Source organism: Salminus brasiliensis, chromosome 1, assembly GCF_030463535.1.
Source record: "Salminus brasiliensis chromosome 1, fSalBra1.hap2, whole genome shotgun sequence".
NCBI lineage: Eukaryota > Metazoa > Chordata > Actinopteri > Characiformes > Bryconidae > Salminus > Salminus brasiliensis.
The window spans coordinates 14,912,436-14,934,479 of record NC_132878.1 but is presented as its reverse complement, the minus strand read 5'-3'; the positions used below and the strand labels follow the sequence as shown (position 1 = coordinate 14,934,479).

Genomic DNA, 22,044 nt, shown 5'->3' with positions numbered 1-22,044 from the left:
TCAAATAGAAAGTGTGGTGTGTCCATAAGATTATACCCAAGTATGTGAGAGTTGGCAACCCTATAATATAATATAATATAATAATATAAAAACCTCTTAAACTCCAGGACTCAACTTAACCCTCACTGTGGTCTTAAATCTAAACCTGGTCCTAAATCTAGCACCGGTTGCGAATCGGTCAAGTTTTAACAGATAGTCAGTTAACCTGTTTGTTAGATTTGTAGATAATGTTTATGGAGCTGAAGCGAATCCTTTTAAACAATCATAGATACAGCTTGTCCGAGGTCCTTAACCTTTACCCCCCTAAAGCAACATTATGTAGCATTTGTACCCTAAAATAAGACTTTAGAATCATTTTAAATGTTCCGCTGACCTGTAATAAGGAAAGTAGCATCTGTATCATTGCTAATCCAGATTCCAAGTAGTAAAATTCATGTAAAATTCTGTAATATTGCTCGGCTGCGTCAGTCCACACACTTCTTTTCATTTTACGTGATGGTTCTGTGCCTCTCAGCTTGCTCAGAGGCCCAAAGTGTGGTCCAAAATGTAAATTCCACCACCTATATATTAATTTAGTAACTGTGCATTAGAATTTGCTGAAATTATTTTAATTACAAAGACCGCATTTACAAAAAAACAACAAAAAAAACAAACAAAAAAAAATTTGGTCAAGGGTTTGGTCAAAGACCATAGCAACCTGTCTCTAGAAACAACACAACAATCACCTATCAACACTGTATTATCTGGCAACACCCAGAGATTGTGGTGTGGCCTTTTTTCACTTATCTGTGCCAACGGTGAGAGTTATTCTGGAGGGTACTGTAGAAATACCTCTGTTGAATATTGTTTACTTTAGCAAGACTAACAGACCACCTCAAATGCTCTTAGTCATGAAAGCATTCTACATTTCCAACTGCAAAAAACTTTTTTAACCAATGTAACATTTTAGATAAATCCTGATTTGTAGTATGTTCAGCTGAATTGTACTGAGTTTTACTGTAGTCTCACTCTTTACTCTACCCTTAGTCTCAGTTTACATTAATAATTCACTTTCAGTGGCTGTTCTGTATCTCTGCGCTAGGGCTTAAATGCCTGTGTTAAAAACGTGTCCTTTAGTGGTGGCTCAAAGCGCCAATTCCACTTCCAACTATAGGAGCAGCCCAGGAGCAAGAAATACCAATTTTCGCATAAAGCTGCTTTAAACATCGGGCAAGATGGGAGATGAGGTACTGCTGATGACTAAAACTTAACCATAATCATCTCTGTGTGGGGTTGTGTGTGTCTCACAGGAGGAAGGGGAAGGCCCATCTGATCAAGCTGCCTTAATTCTGCACAGAAAAGGCTTTGACTGTGGCATCACCACCAGCAACACTGGCCTACTGTGCAGCACCACACGTGGCAAGGTAATTCTGCAGAGGCGACCATCCAAAACATGCAGACACATGCACACAACCATCTGACACATGCACACATTCTAAAGCAAGATAGAAAAAAGCTAATCACACCAGTTTCAGTTTATAGTAACAGAACTTGCTGTCACACAATTAACAGCTTTAGAGGAGAAAAAAAAACCTTAGGTTTCAAAGGAAGTCAGTGTAAAATATTGTATTTCATTTTGGAGCATTTTTATTGGTCTGTTCATCCTACAATCTGGAAAACGAACTACTGGATAATTACACATTAACCTCTACTATACATACACACACCTTATACACAATACACACTATACATACTCTATATTTACAATATTGCTCTAAATGTTTACATTTAAACGGCTTTAAACCAGTGCAATATAGTAAATAGAGAGTATGTATGATTTGAGTTTACACCTGAATAAAAGTCCAGCTTCAAGATGTAGTCTGACGTCTGTAATTGTGAAATTAGTGTTGCATGCTTTTTTGCTTTCAATAATCAACCATTGATTCTGAAGCTTTACCAACATTATGTGCTCATTATTATTATTATATATTTTTTAGATTGACCTAGAGCAACTGCTGACAGAACTGAAGCTCAGCAGCCTGAGACCGGTTTCACTTTCTTTGATGCACGAATCCACAAGCAGACCAGCGGACCAGGAAATCTTACTGAAACCAATGGAAATCCGCACTTATCGTGTCCAGCTGAGATGAGTCATGGCAAGAATGAACTTTGTTGTTTATGTTGGGTAGCTCCTGTTCTTAGTAATGTGTGGGGCACACTAATGCCTTCAAATTAGAACTCAATGAGTGAATTTTCCAAAAATGTTGATTAATGTAATTTAAGTCACAGAGATGTCTTTATTGTTGTGATCTTGAAAGTGCAGTGATTTCCTGATTGGATTTTAATGGCAAAGTGCAATATGAATTTTTAAGGAGCACTTTCCCAACCAACTCAGGTTCTGTCTTCTTTTAAAATAACCTACAGTGCCTTCCACACATGTTTCTGTACGTATTACATACAGAGGTGTGCAAATGTTTGGGCATCCCTAGTCGAAATCTGTTTCTTACTGTGAATGTGTTAAGTGAGTCAAAGACGACCTGGTTTTTATAAGCATGATGTTCAAGGTTTCTTTATTACACTGTGTGTCGTGTTTATTACAAGTGTTGGTGGACACCCCTTCTAATGAATGCTTTTAGCGACTTTGCACCCAAGTTGCACCCATTGCCAAGAGAATAGGACTACTCCAACATTTTAATTTAATTAATACCCTTGGTTTAAGAAGTAACTATAAATGAGCAGGTGTCCCAATACCTTTGTCTATAAAATGTAGATCTTTTATCCCAGTGCAAATTGAGAAGTAAACAGATGGCTCCTAATGATTACAGTAAAAGACTTGCAGATGATTTGCTTACACTCAAGTCAAATCTGGTAGGAAACACATTATTATTATTATTATTATTATTATTATTTTAAAATTTTGAATCAATATTAAGACAATGAGATTTATCCATCATTTGTGTTCATAATTATGGTTTGTTTTTATTCTAAAAGCTGCTGTACATGTCTTTAACTGTATGTAATTGACTCTCAATTTGTTGAATTATTATTTTGCGTTTGTAATTTGTCATGTAGAAGGTAAACACTGGGCCAATGTAGCTATATAGTTATTTTCTAATCCGTACTTCATATACTTTGAGACCCCAGCAAGGATTTCTGGTGACACTGGTAAAATTGTACCTTCTGATTGGGTCCTACAATACATCAAGTTACAGGAAGAAAGGCTGATTTCACAGGAGCTAACATAGGAGGTAGGGGTGGTTTTAATGTCTGGAGTCAGACCCCCCCCAAAAAAACAAAAACAGAAATGTGTGTTGTCCCATAGTTAGCAGGCTGCTTGTATAAATTTCAGTTAAGATGACTGGTTAGCTACTGTACTGAAGAAACAAACTTTGGACACCAAACCTGACGTGGTTTAGGGGTAAGAAGAATATGCGGTGTGCTGCTCAGTTTGAAAAAAGGGGTTGAACTTAATGTGACGACTTGTCTGACCAAAGGTGTGCACCTCATTTACAAAAGAGGCTGGGTGTGTTTGTGCTGCTTCTACAGCTTAGTCTGAATCGTGCCTTATTTTTCTATTTCAACAGACAGTGAATTAGTCTAGAATGCTGAAGGTATGCTTTAAGCTATTGCCGTTAAAAGGTGCATTTTTAAAATGCCTTCATTCAGATCATAAGTACTGAAACTGTGCAAGTGTACAAACTTGAAAAAGGGTGTGTGTGTGTGTGTGTGTGTGTGTGTGTGTGTGTGTGTGTGTGTGTGTGTGTGTGTGTGTGTGTGTGTATTTCCTGCTTTAAAAGTTCTCAGTGCTGACAGCAGTTATTGTCTCTCACAGCTGTGGTGTCCTTCAGAGTGGGTTTGAGATATATAAATAAAATCGTTTTGTTTGTTTTTGGGCATAAGACATAATTTGATTACATTTGGAAATTACATGTTTGTTTTTTGTTTTTTTTGTGTTTGTTTTTTGTTCCTATATTTAATATGTAGTAATTCTCTTTTTTTCTTTTCTTTTGTAATGTGTTCTTCTTTAATTACCTTTTGTTTCACATATTACTTTGTAAAGAGCATTTGTCAGTTCCTGTGTCCTACCTCAGACATAATCTCAGTAAAATGTAGGGTTCTTTTTTTCTGAACCATTAAAAAGTGAAAAATGTAAGACTAAGATATGAAGAGATTTTAAACCACAATGTTTAGTGGAAAGGATCAGAGTCATGGGCTGTCTGGAACTAATCTTATTTCCTTGTTCTGTGTCCTTGTACTGGCCATCAGAATGCTTTCCCTAAATGCCTGCTAAGGGAAGAGTGTGAAACTTATTATAATGCCTTAATTCACTTATTCAAGCTATTCTGTGTCTGTTACCTCTGCTTTCCCTGAAAGTTTGTGATTTTATTTTCCAGCTCTGTAAGTTTGTTTGTATTTCAGAGGACACCACCTTTACATCACACAGGTTTCTAAAATGGCACCAGCAGTGAGAAACAATGGAATAAAAGCAAAATCTGCAAAAACTATATATGAGGATGATATCTTTATTTTTTTGGATCCGTATGGCTGTGGCTTTGTTTTGGCCAGCAAGGCTCTATATACATGTTGGGGGCTTCTGTAGAAGTCTCTGTGTGATAGATCTTACAACAAGAAATAAAGACATTACTAATATTAAAATGACTATTCTTCTAAACAAGGATACAGTGCTGTCTTTCATTTACAGTTTCTTTATGTTTATTAAGTCACAGACTACAGTAGATTCAAACCTACAATAGATTGAGTTCATTATTTGTCTCAGAACAGTCCACAATGACTGTTTTTGCATAAAAATATATGCAAAAGGATATTTAGAGGTTACATACCCTTAGCTTAAAACTTGATTGACGCACATTTTGGCAGCAATTATAGCTTCGAGGCATCTTGGAAAAGAAGCTATGAGCTTGGCACACTTGTTTCTGGACATTTCTGCCCATTCCTCTTAGCATATCCTTGCAAGCTACATCAGGTACATTAGGTGTGCTTCGGGTCGTTGTCATGTTGGAAAGTAAACCTTTTCCCCAGTCTGAGGGCCATAGCGCTTCCTTCAAGGATCTCTGTATACTTCGCTGCATTCAGCTTTCCCTCTATCGGGACTAGTCCCTCTGGTCCGGCTGCTGAAAAACATTCCCACATCATGATGCTGCCACCCCCATGCTTCACTGTAGGGATGGCATTAGTTTAGTCTAGATGGCATTAGTCTAGATTTCCTCTAGACGTGATGCTTGGTAGTCAATTTTGGTTTAATCAGACCAGAGAGTCCTCTGGGGGCCTTTTAGCAAACTCCAAACAGGCGGTCATGTTCCTTTTACCAAGGAATTACTTCTGTCCAATTCTGAATTTTTTATTTATTTTTTGGTGCATTTTAACGTGTTCCATTTACGAATGATGGTGGCCACTGCACTCTTTTGGATCTCCCTTGACTCAATCCTGTTACTGAGGTCTGCAGATAATTCCTTTGACCCCGTGGCTTGGCTTGGGTTTGCCCCGACATGTACTGTCATGAACTGTGGGACCTTATAAAGGCAGGTGTTGGCAATTCCCAATCATGTCCAGTCAATTGAATTGACCACAGGTGGACTCCAATTAAGATGTAGAAACATCTCAAGCAGTATTAGTAGAAACAAAATGCACCTCAGCTCACTTTTGGTGGTCATATCCTAGGGTGTGCCCACTTGTGTACATATGATATATTATAATTGACATTACATTGTAGAAAACTGTCTTCACTTTGATATTTTATTGTCCATTATTGTAAAAATTGCACTGTAACATAATGAAGTGGTGGATTAGCCAAACAAGGAGTTGGATGCAGAGGAGTTGTAAAATGTAATGTAAAAGTGCAAGATTATTTGAGATTTCCTTTCCAGGGTTGACATAAATTGAGTATAGGGAAGCACTGACATCTACCTATGATGGTAGAGATTTCTTAAAGCAGATAAAGGATTAGGAAAGTGTTCAGTGTCAAATGTTATGAATGGGCAGACACTTGAATGCACACTCGTTCATTTATTTAAATGCAGTACAAATACACAGTTAAAGCTAAAGAAAGAATTGGTAGTGTGGGGTTTCTTTAACTTTCTCTAAAAAGTTTCATTTAAGGAAATTTAAGACATTTTTCAACACAGTTACACATTTTCAGACATTCACACTTCTTCACATACAAATACAAAACCAAGCAAAATCACAACTAATACTAATATAGAACTTTAGCTATATAACCCAAACTGCACACCCTCAGCACATGTCAAGTCATAGTGTCCATATCCTTATGTGACCATGCAAACTAACAGCAATCAATGTATGGAGACAATAATGCTTAACCTTGGGTCTGTTGTCGCTTTAGGTTTTCTCTTTTTTAGTGCAAGTGTTCAAGAAGACATTACAAGTCATTTGTAGCATCTTAGCAAGCACATAGGGCTGTTTTGTGGTGCTGTAACATTGGGACATTGGGGGCACGTTTGAGGATCCTTGCACTGTCCCGTTTGGACGGAGACTGCTCATTGATCCTCTGGCCTCGAGAGCTGCTGGTGCCGAGGGGACTTCTTCTGGGCCGTTTCCCCGCTGGACTGGTCACACCCGGAGTAGAGGCCAGAGGTACACTGAAAGTCCCTACTGGGTTGCCCTCATTTAAGCACTTACTCAAGTCTCTTTTGAGGTTGTTAGTCTGGGAGATGTCCAACTCTGCAGTGGTTTCTGAACTAGGTCCTAACAGACCATTTCTCTGCTCCAGAGCTGGTAGAGACTCGTTTGTAGGAGAAGACAGGTCTGGATGAGGAGTCTATGGAAGAGAAAAGGAGGCTGATTTTAGTCTTTGCATTTATGCTGCTGTAATGAATGAGCAAATCAGGCTTCAATACTAATGGTTAAATGTCTCACGGATTTGTCATTTTTTTATATTAGTTATTATATTAATATACTAGCATATTAGCTGTTGTCTATCTAGCCCATGTAGACCTCTGGAATCATAGTTCTATCTGTCTTGGTGAATAATAAATGGTGCTGGAAAAAAAGGCCCATGTCAAGTAATCCTGTCTCCTATGAACTTGCCTTAATAAGCGGTGTGTTGGAGCGGGAGGCCGATGGCAGATCACAATACGACCCCTCTGCCAGCGTGAGAATGACCTCATCACGATGCATGGGTATCTGCGGCTTGCCTGGTTCAGGCAGGGCGATGACAATGACACTGGTGTTGTCAGCACGCAGCATGCGCTGGCGCCACCGCATCAGTGCATGGCAGCCTAACCTCCGTGCGACAGACATGTCGAAGGGAGCCTAAGAACAGAGAAGGTGTTTAATATACCCAGAAATGTACAACTGCCAACATCTAAAACGCGGAATTATGTCAGAGACGGTACGTAGAGTCAAGATACTTCAATGATCAGATGGTTACATTTTATTTTCATAAAATCAGATTTAAATAAAAAGAAACAAATTCAACATATCATTATCAAATAAGAGCTCAATCAGGTGTTACATTTCTATGTATATTGGCCCAGATTCAAGTTCAAATTCTGAGCCATGCCGCTTTGCCATCGGCGGTCAGAGGTTGAGCGAGCACAATTGGCCATGTTCTCTCCTCTCTGGGTGACAGAGCATGGCCAATTGTGCTCTCTTAGACCTCGGCCGCTGATGGCAAAGCGGTATGGCTCAGGATTCGAACTCATGACCATAGTGGAAGCACATTAGATTGCTGAGCCACTTGAAGCCCCTTACAAATAATTTTATTTAAGCACAGTATGCAAGTCAAGTGAAGTAATAGAAGTGCTGTTTATCTCTTGATGCTACACAGTTTTGATAGACAGAGTCTATCACAGCTAACAATAAATGCATCTCTTAAAAAGATTTGACAAGTTTTAAGAGACTTAAACTGTCTACTGTTTTAGGTCCCATCAGGAAGCTGATTCCAGGAATGGAGAAGCAGGGGAGAAAACTCACAATTCACAATTGTCCATGGAACAATGTCGGGTCTGGGAACTAGCAATCCAGAGCTAGATGCGCAGAGGGACAACTTATCATTGGTCAACTCAAAATGTCTGCTGAAACAGTACTGAACTGTTATTAATAAATAAACCGAAGCAAACGTCTCCAATAGCTTTCTCTGGGTCAATTTAGTGCAAAATTTTTATTATTTGATATTATTTTAAGAAACTGTATCATTACTGGTAATCACTTACATTCATGGATTCTTGGTATTGAATCATGGGTATGCAGGACTTACCAGAGCTTCATCATGGCTTTGACACACTGTTACGGCCTCCTGAGGGGGCACCATGTTCCATAGCCCATCACTCCCTACAATGATATAGCGGTGTCGCAATGGGTCAAGGGTCATTACACTTGTGTCAGGTTCTGGAGATACAACAAACTCTCCACTGTAGAAGTCGTAGCTCCACAGGTCACCTACATTCACACAAACACATGGAAACAGCCTCAGTCAATAAAAACAGCAAAGTCTTAAAAGTCCACCAGACGCACATACTTAGCCTGTGCTTAGTGACGATTCATCGAGATACCAAAGCTACCAAACAGCTCCCTGGTAAAATCTGGTTCAAAACATTACAAGTAAACCATAGCAAGGCTGAAACACACCTGCTGGGCTGTATGAATTGTACCTGCTTAGTTTCAGGTCAAGTTTGATTTTATATCACTTTTTATGGCAGACCTTTACAACGTTACAAAGCTTCAAAAAGTCCAGACCCAGGCCAGTAATGAGCTAGCCAAAAGCAACAGTGGCAAGGAAAACAGCATGAGGAAAATATCTTGACAAGAACTCATCCTCTTCTAAATGATGCCAGAGAGTAAAATAAGAACACCACAGAGCCAAAAAAAAGAAAAAATATACGGTATAATGAATGATGAACAGTAAGTAGTTAATATAAACGCAATGAGCAATATGAGGGATCCAAGCACTGTTAGGCACATTAAGCCTATGAGAAAGTAATATTTTCCAGCAAAAATGTCATTGTAATTTAAAGAAATACATATATAGGTTGAATATAGGTTTTTGAATTATTATTATTATTATTATTATTGCTACTTTATTTTAATCTTAGGTAAATTAAACTTTGCAAAATTGGTATTAGAATAAACACTGTAAAGATCTACTGAGACTGATTCACACCAAATTCATGCTTCCTCAGTTTATCACTGTATAATTTTCCAAATTTGATCCCAATCAGATAATGGCAGATGGATTTATAGCCTCTTAAGTCACAATATCCCAACCCACTGTGTTTCATATATATGCTGCAGCAGTCGTGTGCTTGTTTTTTTATGCTACAGATCTCTTTAAGACCAAATTTGGAGTAGGAGGAAAAGTGTTGTTTTTATACAATTAACAAAATAAAATTTTGAATCAATTTTCATGTCCACAAGTAAAATTATGTATGCAATATCCTTGATTAAAATGTTGACAAAATGTAAATAGTCTATTCTTTTTTTTAAAGCTTCACAAAAACAGATGGACATCCTGGGGCTAGTTTGCAAGAGTAGGTTCAAACAAATATCTTTTTTTTAGACTGAACAATCAATTGCTTAGTAAAGCTCAGTAAAGTTGTGTGACATTTGCTATTCTCTTCTATATAATTAGATTAATAACACCTTAATTGGCCAGATTAAAGTCTACAGTATACAACAATCACACTTTCTACTGACCTCTATGCTTATCACTTATTTTAAATGACAAAGATTAAAGCTTCAACTCATATGCTATGACTGTGTTTGCTAACTAAATTAGGGACCACCTAAAAATCCAGAAACAAAGAATGTACTGGTATTAATAGAATACATAGTAGTAGAGGTTGGGAGTGGTGGTGGTAACTTTGAATGGATAACACTGTATGTTTCTGAAAGCATTAGCAGATGCATTCTCCAGAACGTTTTTGCAGACAGTCCCGAACTTTGCAACCAAATGAGCAAACTGTGTGTGTACACCATCGTATCTTCAGTGTCAAATAAAAAGTAAAGCAGTTCTTCATTCACAGCAAACTGCTCATTAATAATTATTTAATAAAGCACCTATATTCCAAACAGTGTAGGTGAACAATTACATAATCAGGCATCTATAAATAATGATGATGCCCAGAACGAACAGCACAAATAATAAATATTTAAAACAAAAAACTTCCTATTACCTAGTGCTCTGGCCACAGCAAGGAATGGAATCTGGTCAATGGGCGTGCTCCTTCTCACTGGCCCGTTGTGGGTCAGCCTAGGCCTCTTCCACACCACACGGTTTACTCCTGACTTCTTGATCACACTTGGAATACACACAAACAGTACTTGAAAAATGTAAAAATTCATGCATACATGAAATGTAATTTTACCTTTTAAATACGAGGTAATATTAAGGGTATCCAAGGGGTAAAAAGGGGGCTCTGTTTATACCATCAACCAAACCATCAGTCATTACTGTGTAACAATTTATTTTTTATCAATTTTCATTTCATACCTTCCTCCCAGTCTTTCAATTCTTTGTTTCTCCTTTGGGAGTTCAGGTTTGTGATCCTGTGTGACCTCCACAGCTTTGATGACCTTATCAGTGGGCTCCTCCCGAATCCCAAGCACCACTGATGAATCCCCGACGTGGGCTACAAACATGCGGTCCCTGCGGATTACCACCACACTTGCGGTGGTGCCTGAAGTACTGGGTAGGCCAGTCAGTGTCTTAGGCCACTCAGCTGTAAGGATAAGCACAGTTAAGGTAAGCGTTACCAGTGTTTCCAGGGCTTGATATGCTTAGACCCCTGTTTACACCCGTTTACACTTCATATGACCAGTATCTGGACTGTATCCCCTTAAGATGGCGGTAGTCTGATGCATCTTTGGGTTTTCAGACAGAAATCTGATTTCATTGGCATTGGTTGACTCAGTCGTTTACTAGAATAATAACTGCTACATGTAACCTCCCTGTGGAAAAACCCAGATTTTGCTTTTTTTTTCGGATTTGTTTTTGTTGCAAGTGGTCAATGTGGTTGAAAAGCTGGTCATCCAGACAACATCCCCTAATTCTGGTAAGCACGCTGGTCAAGCAGTTCAGCTGTTGATCAGCATAGGGTACATTTTCATGAGTTTGATGGACTAACTGGTCTATTAGCATGGCATGACCAACTTGACCAAGCTGGTCATCAAGTCATACTGATCATGCTGATTGACTAGTTTGGTTAGGGAGGTCATGCTGAACATCGAACATTGACATTTACAGCATTCAGCTGACGCTCTTATCTCTTACCAGAGCGACTTACAAGGTTACTCGTATTACAGAGGAGGGTCAGTGTAGTGTTAGGAGTCTTGCCCAAGGACTCTTATTGGTGTAGCGCAGCACCACAATCACCCAGACCAGGACTCGAACCCCAGTCTCCCACATGGTGTGTTAGCTCAGTGGCAGGTAGTGGTGTTATCTGTTGCGCCACACCAACGACCATGATGTCAGGTCATGATGGGCATGCTGGTCAACCAGCTTGGTCATGTTGGTAGTCATACTGGTTGATGTGTTTGGTAAAGCTGGTCATACTAGTGTGGTCAGACCAGCATGGCCATTATGGTCACTGGTAATGAGGGTCAACCAGCATAGTCAAGACATGCTGTCATGCTGGCTGACCAGCTTGGTCATTTAAGTAAACGAGCTTGTTCATGGACAAGCCTGATCAGGTATGGTCATACTGGCTGACCAGCTTTGTCAGGCTGTTCATGATGATGGCAGACCATTAAGCTAAACTGGTCAGTCTGGGTTTTTTATTCAGACTCACGGAGTTTCTTCCACATCGCACGATGGCAGGCGATGAACCCCTTCCGTATCGCATCACAGACCTTCCGATAATCTTTCGACCAGAATCCTCTCTGCTTCTTCAGAAAGTCCCACAAGTGGTCTCGGGCGAAGTGCGCCGCCTCTCTCCCACCGTGTCCATCAAACACGGCGAAAAACGCCACGGACTTTCGCCCTCCTGGGGCTGAGCGAGCACCTGCCCCGTCTGACGCGGGCTCCCCACCCTGCTGCCTCCTGTCAGCTGACAGACTCTCTGTCCAGGTCACTGCGACCGGCTCAGATCTGGGAGCACAGTCAGATCCGGAGAGCGGAGTCGACTCAGTGTCTAGACCCTCGGTTCTGCAGTCCAGTTTTGGATCCCCGCTCGGCTCGTCTTCCACTATAACCTCTGTAACATCCTCCATGTACTTCCTCCCACCTTGCTCGGAGAACACGCTCACACGCAGGGACAGATCAGCGCTCATGTTCACACACAGCCTGTGGTATTAAATCTCTGAAAGATGAAGTGCAGCTTTATTTACAGCCGTTAGGAGAGAAGTTGACATCCCCCTTTGTTTATTTTCTGTCCCACTGTCTGCTTCCCCTTCGCCCCCGTGCTTTTGCAACCAGTAAAATATTAAATAGTGCCGTCTGTTGGATCGGAGTATAGTGGAAATGGAGGCGTACAGGAGGGCAATGGAGGTGAGATTTCAGCCATGAGAGCCATGTAGCTAGCTGTTCTTCTAGGATTAGACCTCGAGTTTTACCACTTTACTCCAGTGAAACCTCCTTAGTTTCACTTGCTGTGTAGCTCAGCTTCATTAACTGGCAGCCCACCCCCTGATATGACCAGATATTAATGTCATAATAATGGATTAATAAAACATCTCTCATCCTTATCATGAGAAAGTATCTTGTTATTATGACATTTTATGTCATTAAACAACATACACCATATGGACAGAAGTATTGGGACACCGGCTCATCCGTTGTTTCTTCTGAAATCAAGGGTATAAAAAAAAATTGATCCTGCTTTTGTTAGAGTAACTGTCTCTACTTTTCCAGGGAACAAGTAAAGATGCTGTAAAGATCATTAAAAGTGTTAGTGAGGTCAGGATGTTGGATGATCACCACCTCACCTCATCCCCAACTCCTCAACTTGGAGCACCAACCGTCCCCATCCATGAGAACACTGGATCTCACTGCTCCAAAACTCAGTGCTGGGGGCTTTATATCCCTCTAGCCCACGTCTGGCATCAGGCATGGTATTAGCAATGCTTCTTTACTGGGCCTAGATAAGCTGTGTGTTTTCATTTGCACATCTGTGTCAGCAATGGGTGCAAATTAAAGAAGGTGTGTCCACAAACATTTGGACATATAGCGTATAATGTTCTAATTATGGGGATGCGTCTTGTTACAACACAATACTTCATAAAAACAATATAGTCTGTTGTAATTGTGACAGAACATCTTGTAAGTATGAAAAGTATATCATTATGAGATATGCCATACATGGTTTTGCAATAATCTTTTATCATGGGATAGAAATGACATACTGTAATATTTTGTAATTTTCAGAAAGTATATTGTTATTATAAGATATTTTGTTATTAAAATTTTTTTTTTTTCTTGGCAACAAAATGTCTCCATAGACTAGTATGAGGATCTGTATGGTCACTAGTTTAGGTGAAAACAAGGAAAGTAAGTTCCACTGAACTATTTGGACGTGAATTCGACTTAATCAAATCAAATACTAATGATTTTTGGGTGGATGACACTCCCTGGTGAGCTCCAAGTACACAAAAAATTCATGACAAATAATCATGAGCTCATTTGTTTAGAATTTCAATTAAAATTATAACTGGGTATGACTTTGCTTGTGTTGCATTATGTTCAGACATGCTGTATTTCTGGGTATAACAAGCTATAGCATATATAGCTATATACACTACGCTCAAAAGTTTGGGATCACAGTGAAATGTTCTTGTTTTCAATGGAAACACACTTAAGATGAAATAAAAGCAAATAAACAGGACATGCAGACATTGTGAGAGTAAGAATTATTGATTTTAATGAAAATGATGACTGTGTACTTCAAATTTTGCCTTCATCATTGAAGCCACCTTTTGCAGCAATTACAGCCTGGCAGACTCTAGGCATTCTAGCTGTCAACTTTTCGAGGTAATCTGATGTGATTTCACCCCATGCTCCCTGTAGCATCTCCCACAAAATGGATTGGCTTGATGCAGTCTTTATCCGTACCATACGGGCAAGCTGCTCCCACAACAGCTCAATAGGGTTCAGATCTGGAGACTGTGCTGGGCACACTATTACAGTCAGAATTCTGTCTGACTCCTTATTTCTTAAATATTGCCGAGGTGTGTTTGGGGTCATTATCCTGTAGTAGGATGAAATTGGCCCCAATCAAGCGCTGTCCACAGGGTATGGTATGGCGTTGCAAAATCTTGTGGTAGTCTTCTTTCTTTAAGATCCCTTCCACTCTGTATAAATCTCCTATTTTACCACCTCCAAAGTATCCCCAGACCATCACACTGCCTCCACCATGCTTGACAGATGGCATTAAGCATTGGTCATGCATCTTTTCATTGGTCCTGCGCCTCACAAATGTTCTTCTGTTTGATCCAAAGACCTCAAACTTGGACTCATCTGTCCAATGTCTTTTCTGTTTGGCCCATCGCAGTCTTTCCTTTTTATTGGCCAGTGTGAGGTATGGCTTTTTCTTGGCAATTCTGCCATGAAGTCCAGCATCCTGAAGTCGCCTCTTGACCGTTGATGTGGACACTGGTCCTAAACTGATCCTAAACTTTTGAGCGGTAGTGTATGTTGTTGATATTTACCTCAGAAATGACTGTAAAGCTGCTTTGCCACAGCATCCATTGTAAAAAGTCATATACCTTCCTCCCAGTCTTTCAATTCTTTGTTTCTCCTTTGGGAGTTCAGGTTTGTGATCCTGTGTGACTACATAGGGCACATCACAGATAGCAAGGGTACATTGGCTCAATGTTGGTAAATGGCACCTCCGCGGCACATAAGGCATCTTTCTCAGATCTGCACTGGGCTCCTTGGATTTTAAGATAAGATAATCCTTTCCCATTGTACTGTGTGTTGGTTTAGTGGTGAGCTGTTAAACAAATCCTGTTTATATGGGCACAGAGAAGCTACGAGCCGTAGTCAATCATGATCACTAACAGGAAGTTAAGAGGCTTTGGCACTGGCCTTGGCAGCAGAACTTTTAGCACCACTAAATTTAATTAAAAAAACAATTTGAATGTCAGTTTTGAGTAAAATGATCAACCATACTGGTGAGAAATTATTAGATGACTTGTGTCAGACATGGAAACAACATTTATTAAGCACATTCATACATTTAGTGTACTTGCAGCATCTCTCAGTAATCAAACCATGACTGCAGATGGTAGTGGCACGTTTGTAGGGTTGTTGCAGAATGCCTTATGTGGCTTTTTCTTTAACTGAACAACTGGTCAAGCTGTAGAGCTTGTTAAAATCACTTAAAAGCCTTGAGTGTACTATTTGATTGTATGATGGTATGATTTTTGCTTTTTGACACCTCAGTAACACAAACTCTAAATTGTCGCTGTATTTGTGTATCATTGTGTATTTGAGTCACAGTACATAATATGTGGAGGATTCGAATGATATAACAGTGCAGTTTCAGACTATAGAAGAAAAGGTACACCATGTACACTTGACTGTGTGCTAACATAAACAATCTCATTTGTTTATGCTAGCAATAATATTACCCAGCAATCAAGAGAGCTAACATATGGTTAAGGCTTATTACACACTACATTACTCAGTAACTACAGGGACTTCTGTACAAATCGGGGGCCCACCGGCGGACCATAGGCTGTATTAATGTTATTTAAAAATCATTAAATATTTTGAATCAATAAATGTTTAATGCAAACCCTACCTATATTTTAGCAATACTGATATGGAATGATTACATTTCTGTATTTTAATATGTTCTCAATACATGTTGAAATAGCTACGCTAATAAATATGGCTTCAGTTGTTGAGGTAGAAGTTATCAGAATGATGATCACGTCTTCTGTCCTCACTGTCAGTGCAAACGCTGGTTACTGAAATGACTGAATTATGCCTGAATTCATTCAAGTTCAATCTCTGACCTTCTTCTAACACAACAACCAGCACAAAGTAAAGTCACACTGGCACAAAGATCATACCAATTCTGGGCCGAGGCCTTTATTTTCAGTAACAGATGGGCAAGGGAAATGGCAGTCGTTCACTTTCTTGTGTTGTGTGTTTTCGTAGCAGCCATTTGAGCAAAGGCAGTTGTCATGGAGGGGCTAGCTCGTGTCCTTCAGCTGCTGGCAGCTGCAGCCGGTGGGGCAGGGGGAGGAGGTGTGGGGTTTGGGGTAGGGTTAGGGTTAGGGTTAGGGCTTGGGCTAGGGTTAGGGTTGGGGTTAGGATTAGGATTGGGATTAGGGGTGGGCTCAGCAGGAGTGAAACATCCCCGTTTGTGCCACTGCATGTCTCGGACACGCCGCACAGACTGCACCTGTGGCACCGTAGCTCCCCAGTCATTCCAATGCTTGTAGTCACCATGTTCAAACACATACTGCTGGCCCCGGTAACCAGGGTACATGTATCCCACCCACCTGCGCAGTGATAGAAGGGAGATCTGGAAGTTACATTACTAAAAAAACAAAGTGGGTTTGTGAAGCTACAACAACACAAAAACAAGTCAACAACAGACTAGTCTCAGTACATCAATGCCCCTTATTAGACTGTCTAACCACAGTACTGTGCAGGGGTTGTAGGCACCTGAGCACAATATTTTAAAGCATTTATCTCAGTGATTCCAGTGTTTGTGCTTGTAAAACTATAGATAAATGAATTCATCATCATTAACTGCCATGATTAATCACAAGTTCAAATGCTAGATAGTACATCCTTAAATGTTTGGACGGGAAAAAAATAAATGTTTAATAAATGGAAGAATCTGTTATTTTTTATTGTCTGATGATATCTCAGTGTAGTTTTGAGAGCTTTAGCCTCAAACATGACAAAGCTTTAATGGAGAAAATGCTTTTTTAAGAGATAAACTGATGGATTAGGCAAGCTAGGAGAGGAGCAGATAAAGTTTGCAGATAAATGCATGTCTTACTGCATTAACGTTGACAGCACTATTTCTATAATTATTGTTTTACTATGCACTTATAGCCCAGATAAGTAGCTTTTACATTCAGATGTTCACAGATGCCTACACATTTTACATTTACATATATATATATATATATATATATATATATATATATATATATATATATATATATACACACACGTCAATAAGTGAATTGAATATGGATATGAATATGTATATGTATGTATGTATATTCAGTTCACTTATGGACATTTATCAATCCATAAGAATATATAGTAAGGCACAGTTATAGCCGGCACTACTGGGTTCAAAAGAGAGAAAAGGGTGCGGTTCCTCTTACGTTCCATTCAGTGCTTTCACACTGGCCACGCGATCCTGAAAACCATGAGCCCACAGACTGGGAACATCATCGTCTACAATTTCCATCTTTCTCCCAGTGAAACCTCCATTCTCAAACAGGTGTAGCTTATGATCTGCACCATCCTAGTTGGCAGAAATGCACAGGTTTTTAGAGGACAATCGACATATTGAATGCATGCCATTTGCGTCACGTGTGTCTGTGATCACCAACCACTCTTAATGGTCTGAGAGATAGGAGACAGTAGCTGTTCTGGCTGTTGGTCCAGGTGGTCCAACGAGGATACTCTCCCTTCTCCAAAACAAACTGCTCCCCAGCAAAGCCACGCTGTTCAAATGCCACCCATCTGTGCTCACAAACAAACAACCAGACACAGAATTTGTACCCGTTGCAAGAGAAAAGCAGAAGTTTGAGAAAATAGGAGGTGATATAATAGAAAAGGGTCAGCGCTTACGGCCCAGAGTCCACTACGATTGAGCCAACTTTTTCCAGATTCTTCTCATTCACATCTTTACACTCTGCTGACAGCTCTGTTTTCTTTCCCCGGAAGTTCTCGGACTCATACAAAACAATCTGGATGTAAAACCATAAAAAAGTACACATTTACATATACATGTTGTTGCAGCGTTTCAGTGTAAAAAATGTTTCAGTGGATTAGGCATTTTGAAAATTAAACAATGTGTTTTTTTTTTTATACAGAATATTCCAATCATTTCCTGTTATTTCAGCCATTAAACTATTATTGTGAAATAAGAACTAAGAGCTCTACTGTAGAACAATTTTGAATATGAATATGAAGGCTGTGAGATTTGACAGCTCTCGGTACCTTGTAGGTTGCCCCAACTCCTCCCTGGCTCTTTCCAGCAGCCAGCTGTTCTGGGGCACCTTGTTGATCTGACATTCTTCAGGGCTAATTAACCAAAAAAATAATGAAAATAAAAATGCATGTAATCACACTTTCTATACAATACAGTCGATTTATCATGTTGAATTACTAAAAATGCTTCTGACTACTTAATAAAACTGGTTCTAACTGTATGTTATTTATTTTATATGTTATATTTATATTATATATTTTTGTATGGATTTAACTTGCAAACCACAATACATCAATGCTGCTTAACCCCTTGAAACACCTATGGCCTACCAGAAGGCCAAAAGTGTTATTGCAAACTTCTACTAGCAAAGAATAGCCCCACCAGTTTGTACAGAAGTCCCTGTAGTTACTGAGTAATTCGACTAAGTCTGTAATAAGCCTTCCTGCATTAAGAGGTTAAAGCGAGTTAATCACAACTGTAAATGTAAGCCCTCCAACTTTTTGTTAGCAATGATCTACTTCATATGTTATAGGCCTAAAAGGCACCCATATACCCTCAAAGCACAGCTACACACCCAGTAAGAAACCACGACTGTCACAGCAGGTATACAAGAAAACCACTGAGTACCTGTTAGTACCTTGTCCTTCACCTTGAGGTGTTTTTGTGGCTCTCTCAGCACCCTCTTTCTCTAGTCTGATGTGGGGATGTGTGAGAGTGTGAGTGTGTGTGTATGCGTATGTGTATATGTGGTGAGCAAGCAGTGGGCCCTAGGGGGTATTTATGGTTTATTTCTGTCCACAGCAGCAAAAACTGTCTGGGCGCAGGATGCTGTTGATGCAGCAAGTCTGTCGCTCGCATTTGTATCCATCAGACTGCCTCTCAATAGGCCTGTTGGGTGGGCATGGGCTGCCCACAGCCTCTAGCTTACTCTGCTGCAAGTATGGGTATAGCTGGCACCCACAGGGTGTGAGCCAAGAGGATTCAGACCAGCTGCTCTCAGCACAACCCTGCTCACCTTCATTTCTCTCTGGCCACACCCACTGGGCTTGCCAACCAAAAGGGCCAAATCTTTCTTTATCTGCCCATATTGCATAAGACTATAACCGCTGAGCTTCTGAGAGCATATAGGCTAAAATGTAGATTAAAACATATACACACAATGATGAGCCAAAACATAATGACCATTCATGGTGAAGCAAATAATGTTGATGTTAAAGTCTGCTCTCGTAGTGGATGTGTTGGATGTGGGAGAAATGGGAAAACCATTATAGCCAGTTGACCAGGTTGGAAAATCTCCAAAATGGCAAAGCTTTGTAGGGTGCTCCCGGTCAGCAGTGGTGAGTACACTGGTACAAAGAGGGTAAATCTTGTGATAAAGCTCATCGATGTGTGAGGGCAATGAAAGCTGACCAATCTGGGTCAGAAGGCCTTCATAAGAAATATTGGCTTTCTCTGAACTGTTCTTTTTTAGGGCAGGATATGTTATGCCTTAAATATATATATTTGGGAGGTTTTCTGAAACCAACACAAGGTCAAATATTATACATATACAGCACCCTAATTTGTCTTAAGGTCCCTTAACAAATTCTACCTTGACCAAATGCTTTTTGGTAACGATCAATAAGCGTCTGGCAGAATTCTGGTTGGAAATATGACACTCAGTATTGGGTTCAGTTTGTTGGCTAAAGTATTCACATTCATTACTCAGGTAGAAGTGTAGATACTATTACTATTACTATTCTATAAAAATTGAAGTATCAACTTAAGCTTTTTACTCAAGTAAAAGTGTAAAAGTACTGGTTTCAAAACTACTTGAAGTATAAAAGTAAAAGTAATGTAAGGAAAACAAAGGCCAAAAGCTTAGGCCGTGCCACAGGGGTCTATTGTGCACCCCCCCCCCTTTTTTTTTCTTCTAAAAACCATAATGACTATAATGTTGTATTAAACTGTTAATGTTGAAAAGTGGGGTGCACTAGGCTACCTGTTTCAGCTGCATATCTGCCCATTGAAAATAAATGCATTTTAGTAATCTCAAATATATTAAAGGAGCATCTATGTGCACTACTGAACATTAGCATGTGTTTCATGGAGGGAAAATATGATGAGTAGCTGCCTATAAGTATTGTAATGGTGCAAAAAGTCAAACTTCAGAGGCATGTTATCAATAACCTTTATTGGAATGTAAATGTGGGGCTTAGTTGGGACATTTCACTTGAGTTCTCTTGAGTCTCTGTCTCAAGGACATCTTCATACTAGGCTACATACGTCTGCTGTGTCCTTGCTGGAGTGTGACGTGACATGTGCAGGTGCCATAGATCATTTACAAACCAGTAGGGTGTCAGAAAGGTATATGTTTATACTTCTCATCCAACCACAATCAAATTCACACTTTTCAGATTTACAACTTTTAAACACAGTCCACATGTCAGGACTTGTCAGGAATGCTTTATCCATTCCACAGCCACCTCTCACATGTTAGGGGTCACTGTCCTTTTAGGACTCTCAATTGTGTCCAAGTTTCAACCATCTGGCTGATTGTTCAAGGTTTTGCTGAAGTCTTGTTCAAGACTTCAGAGATATAATTCTCCTTTATCTTATTCACTTTATGCAATGTACCTGTTCCAAACCGTAACAGCACCAAAGCATGTTGCTACCACCACCATGTTTAACAGTAGGTAAAGTGTTATTGGTCTCATGTGTAAAGTGTAGTTAAAATAGTAGTTTTTTTTTGCTTTTAGCTAGGTCTAAGCTAAACAGTTTGAAATTTAGATAACAGCATAACAGGCTACTCCAATAATATTTAAGCTTTGTTTTACTGTAAAACACTTCTAACAAGCTTAATGGACATAATTGTGTACTATGCTAATTGTATAATATGCTAATATAAATGTAAGCCATAGTCAATTGTGAGCCATAGTCATAGCCAGAACCCTAACAGGTTTAGAAGTGAAAACAAACAAATGTATGTAATAACTTTTTAATAAGTACAGAGGATTAAACAAATTCAAAACATTAAATCATTACAGTAGTTTTTTTTAAATGAAACACAGACATAAAAATGTTAAACTGATACTGAAGCTTTTAAAAAATAAGAATTCAGATTTAATGAATTAAAAACGTGAAAACTTTACTACTATATTCAAAAAGTACAGATATTTAATAACATAAAAATGTTATACTATAGACTTTTAAAAGTAGGAAACATCCCATGCTTTATGTCTAACTAGCGACAGTAGCTGTGTTTACTACTTCTCAATAAAAAAGACAAATTTAGCAAAAGTAGACATTTAGCCAAGAGTGCCTAATTTTTTTGCATGCTAATCTTGCTCCCTCTCTCTGGCCTTTCAATGCTTTCTTCAAACTGTTTCATATGCAGAATGAGTGTACATCCTCTGTTTTTTTTTTGTTTGTTTTTTTTGGGGGGGGGGGGGTCAACAGAGGCTTAAATCAACAGAGGATCAGACCTATACATACAGCAAGTTAAACCTTGAGAAGATGCTTTTACTAGCCATCAACTAGCTTCTGGCAGAATTCTGGTTGGATATTTGACCACTCAAATAAATTTGGCACTGGACACACCTGTTTGTTATAGGTTTGAGATCAGCACATTGAAGGTCTAATGTTTGCCCGCTTTATTCATTCCACAATCACATTTGATATGTCTTTGGGGTCACTGTCCTGTTCAACTATTCAGTCTTTGTCTCATGTACCATAAAACCTAGACCATAAAAGCACCAGAGGCTTCAGGCTTCTTCTTTCTCCGTGTGGTCAGCTGCAAATTATTGTCCATTTGAAAGTGTTAATTTTGGAGCAGAAGCCTCTTCGGTTGAGATCTTCTGAGACCATGGCGATGTTAAACTTGCTTGATTGTAGACAGTGACACCGATGTTCCTGTAACTTCCACTTCATGGCAGTTCTTTACCTTTTTGGTGGTTACCATCCAAACCAATTTCCTGTG

General features: G+C 39.5%; 3 protein-coding genes across 3 annotated transcripts in view; 1 reads left to right on the top strand and 2 right to left on the bottom strand.

Annotated features, from left to right (window-relative positions):
- Nucleotides 1–4,484, top strand: part of man2a1 (mannosidase, alpha, class 2A, member 1) — a 34,805-nt gene extending 30,321 nt beyond the window's left edge. The window contains exons 21-22 of the mRNA XM_072672681.1: nucleotides 1,290–1,403; nucleotides 1,977–4,484. Coding sequence (XP_072528782.1) covers nucleotides 1,290–1,403; nucleotides 1,977–2,129 — 267 coding nt within the window. The 3' untranslated portion in view covers nucleotides 2,130–4,484. The remainder of the gene's footprint in view (nucleotides 1–1,289; nucleotides 1,404–1,976) is intronic.
- A 1,504-nt stretch (nucleotides 4,485–5,988) lies between these two features.
- On the bottom strand, nucleotides 5,989–12,340 carry ppm1db (protein phosphatase, Mg2+/Mn2+ dependent, 1Db). The gene is made up of 6 exons (XM_072692845.1): nucleotides 11,745–12,340; nucleotides 10,448–10,676; nucleotides 10,131–10,255; nucleotides 8,216–8,397; nucleotides 7,045–7,269; nucleotides 5,989–6,775 (listed from the first exon to the last, which is right to left on the bottom strand). Exons 1-6 carry the CDS (start codon nucleotides 12,223–12,225, stop codon nucleotides 6,398–6,400), a joined length of 1,620 nt encoding a protein of 539 aa, XP_072548946.1. The 5' UTR covers nucleotides 12,226–12,340; the 3' UTR covers nucleotides 5,989–6,397.
- Nucleotides 12,341–16,106: 3,766 nt separating this feature from the next.
- On the bottom strand, nucleotides 16,107–18,169 carry crybb3 (crystallin, beta B3). The gene is made up of 5 exons (XM_072692830.1): nucleotides 18,095–18,169; nucleotides 17,723–17,841; nucleotides 17,482–17,614; nucleotides 17,251–17,393; nucleotides 16,107–16,404 (listed from the first exon to the last, which is right to left on the bottom strand). The coding sequence occupies exons 1-5, from the start codon at nucleotides 18,167–18,169 to the stop codon at nucleotides 16,107–16,109; spliced, it is 768 nt and encodes a 255-aa protein (XP_072548931.1).
- Between the last annotated feature and the right edge of the window lie 3,875 nt (nucleotides 18,170–22,044).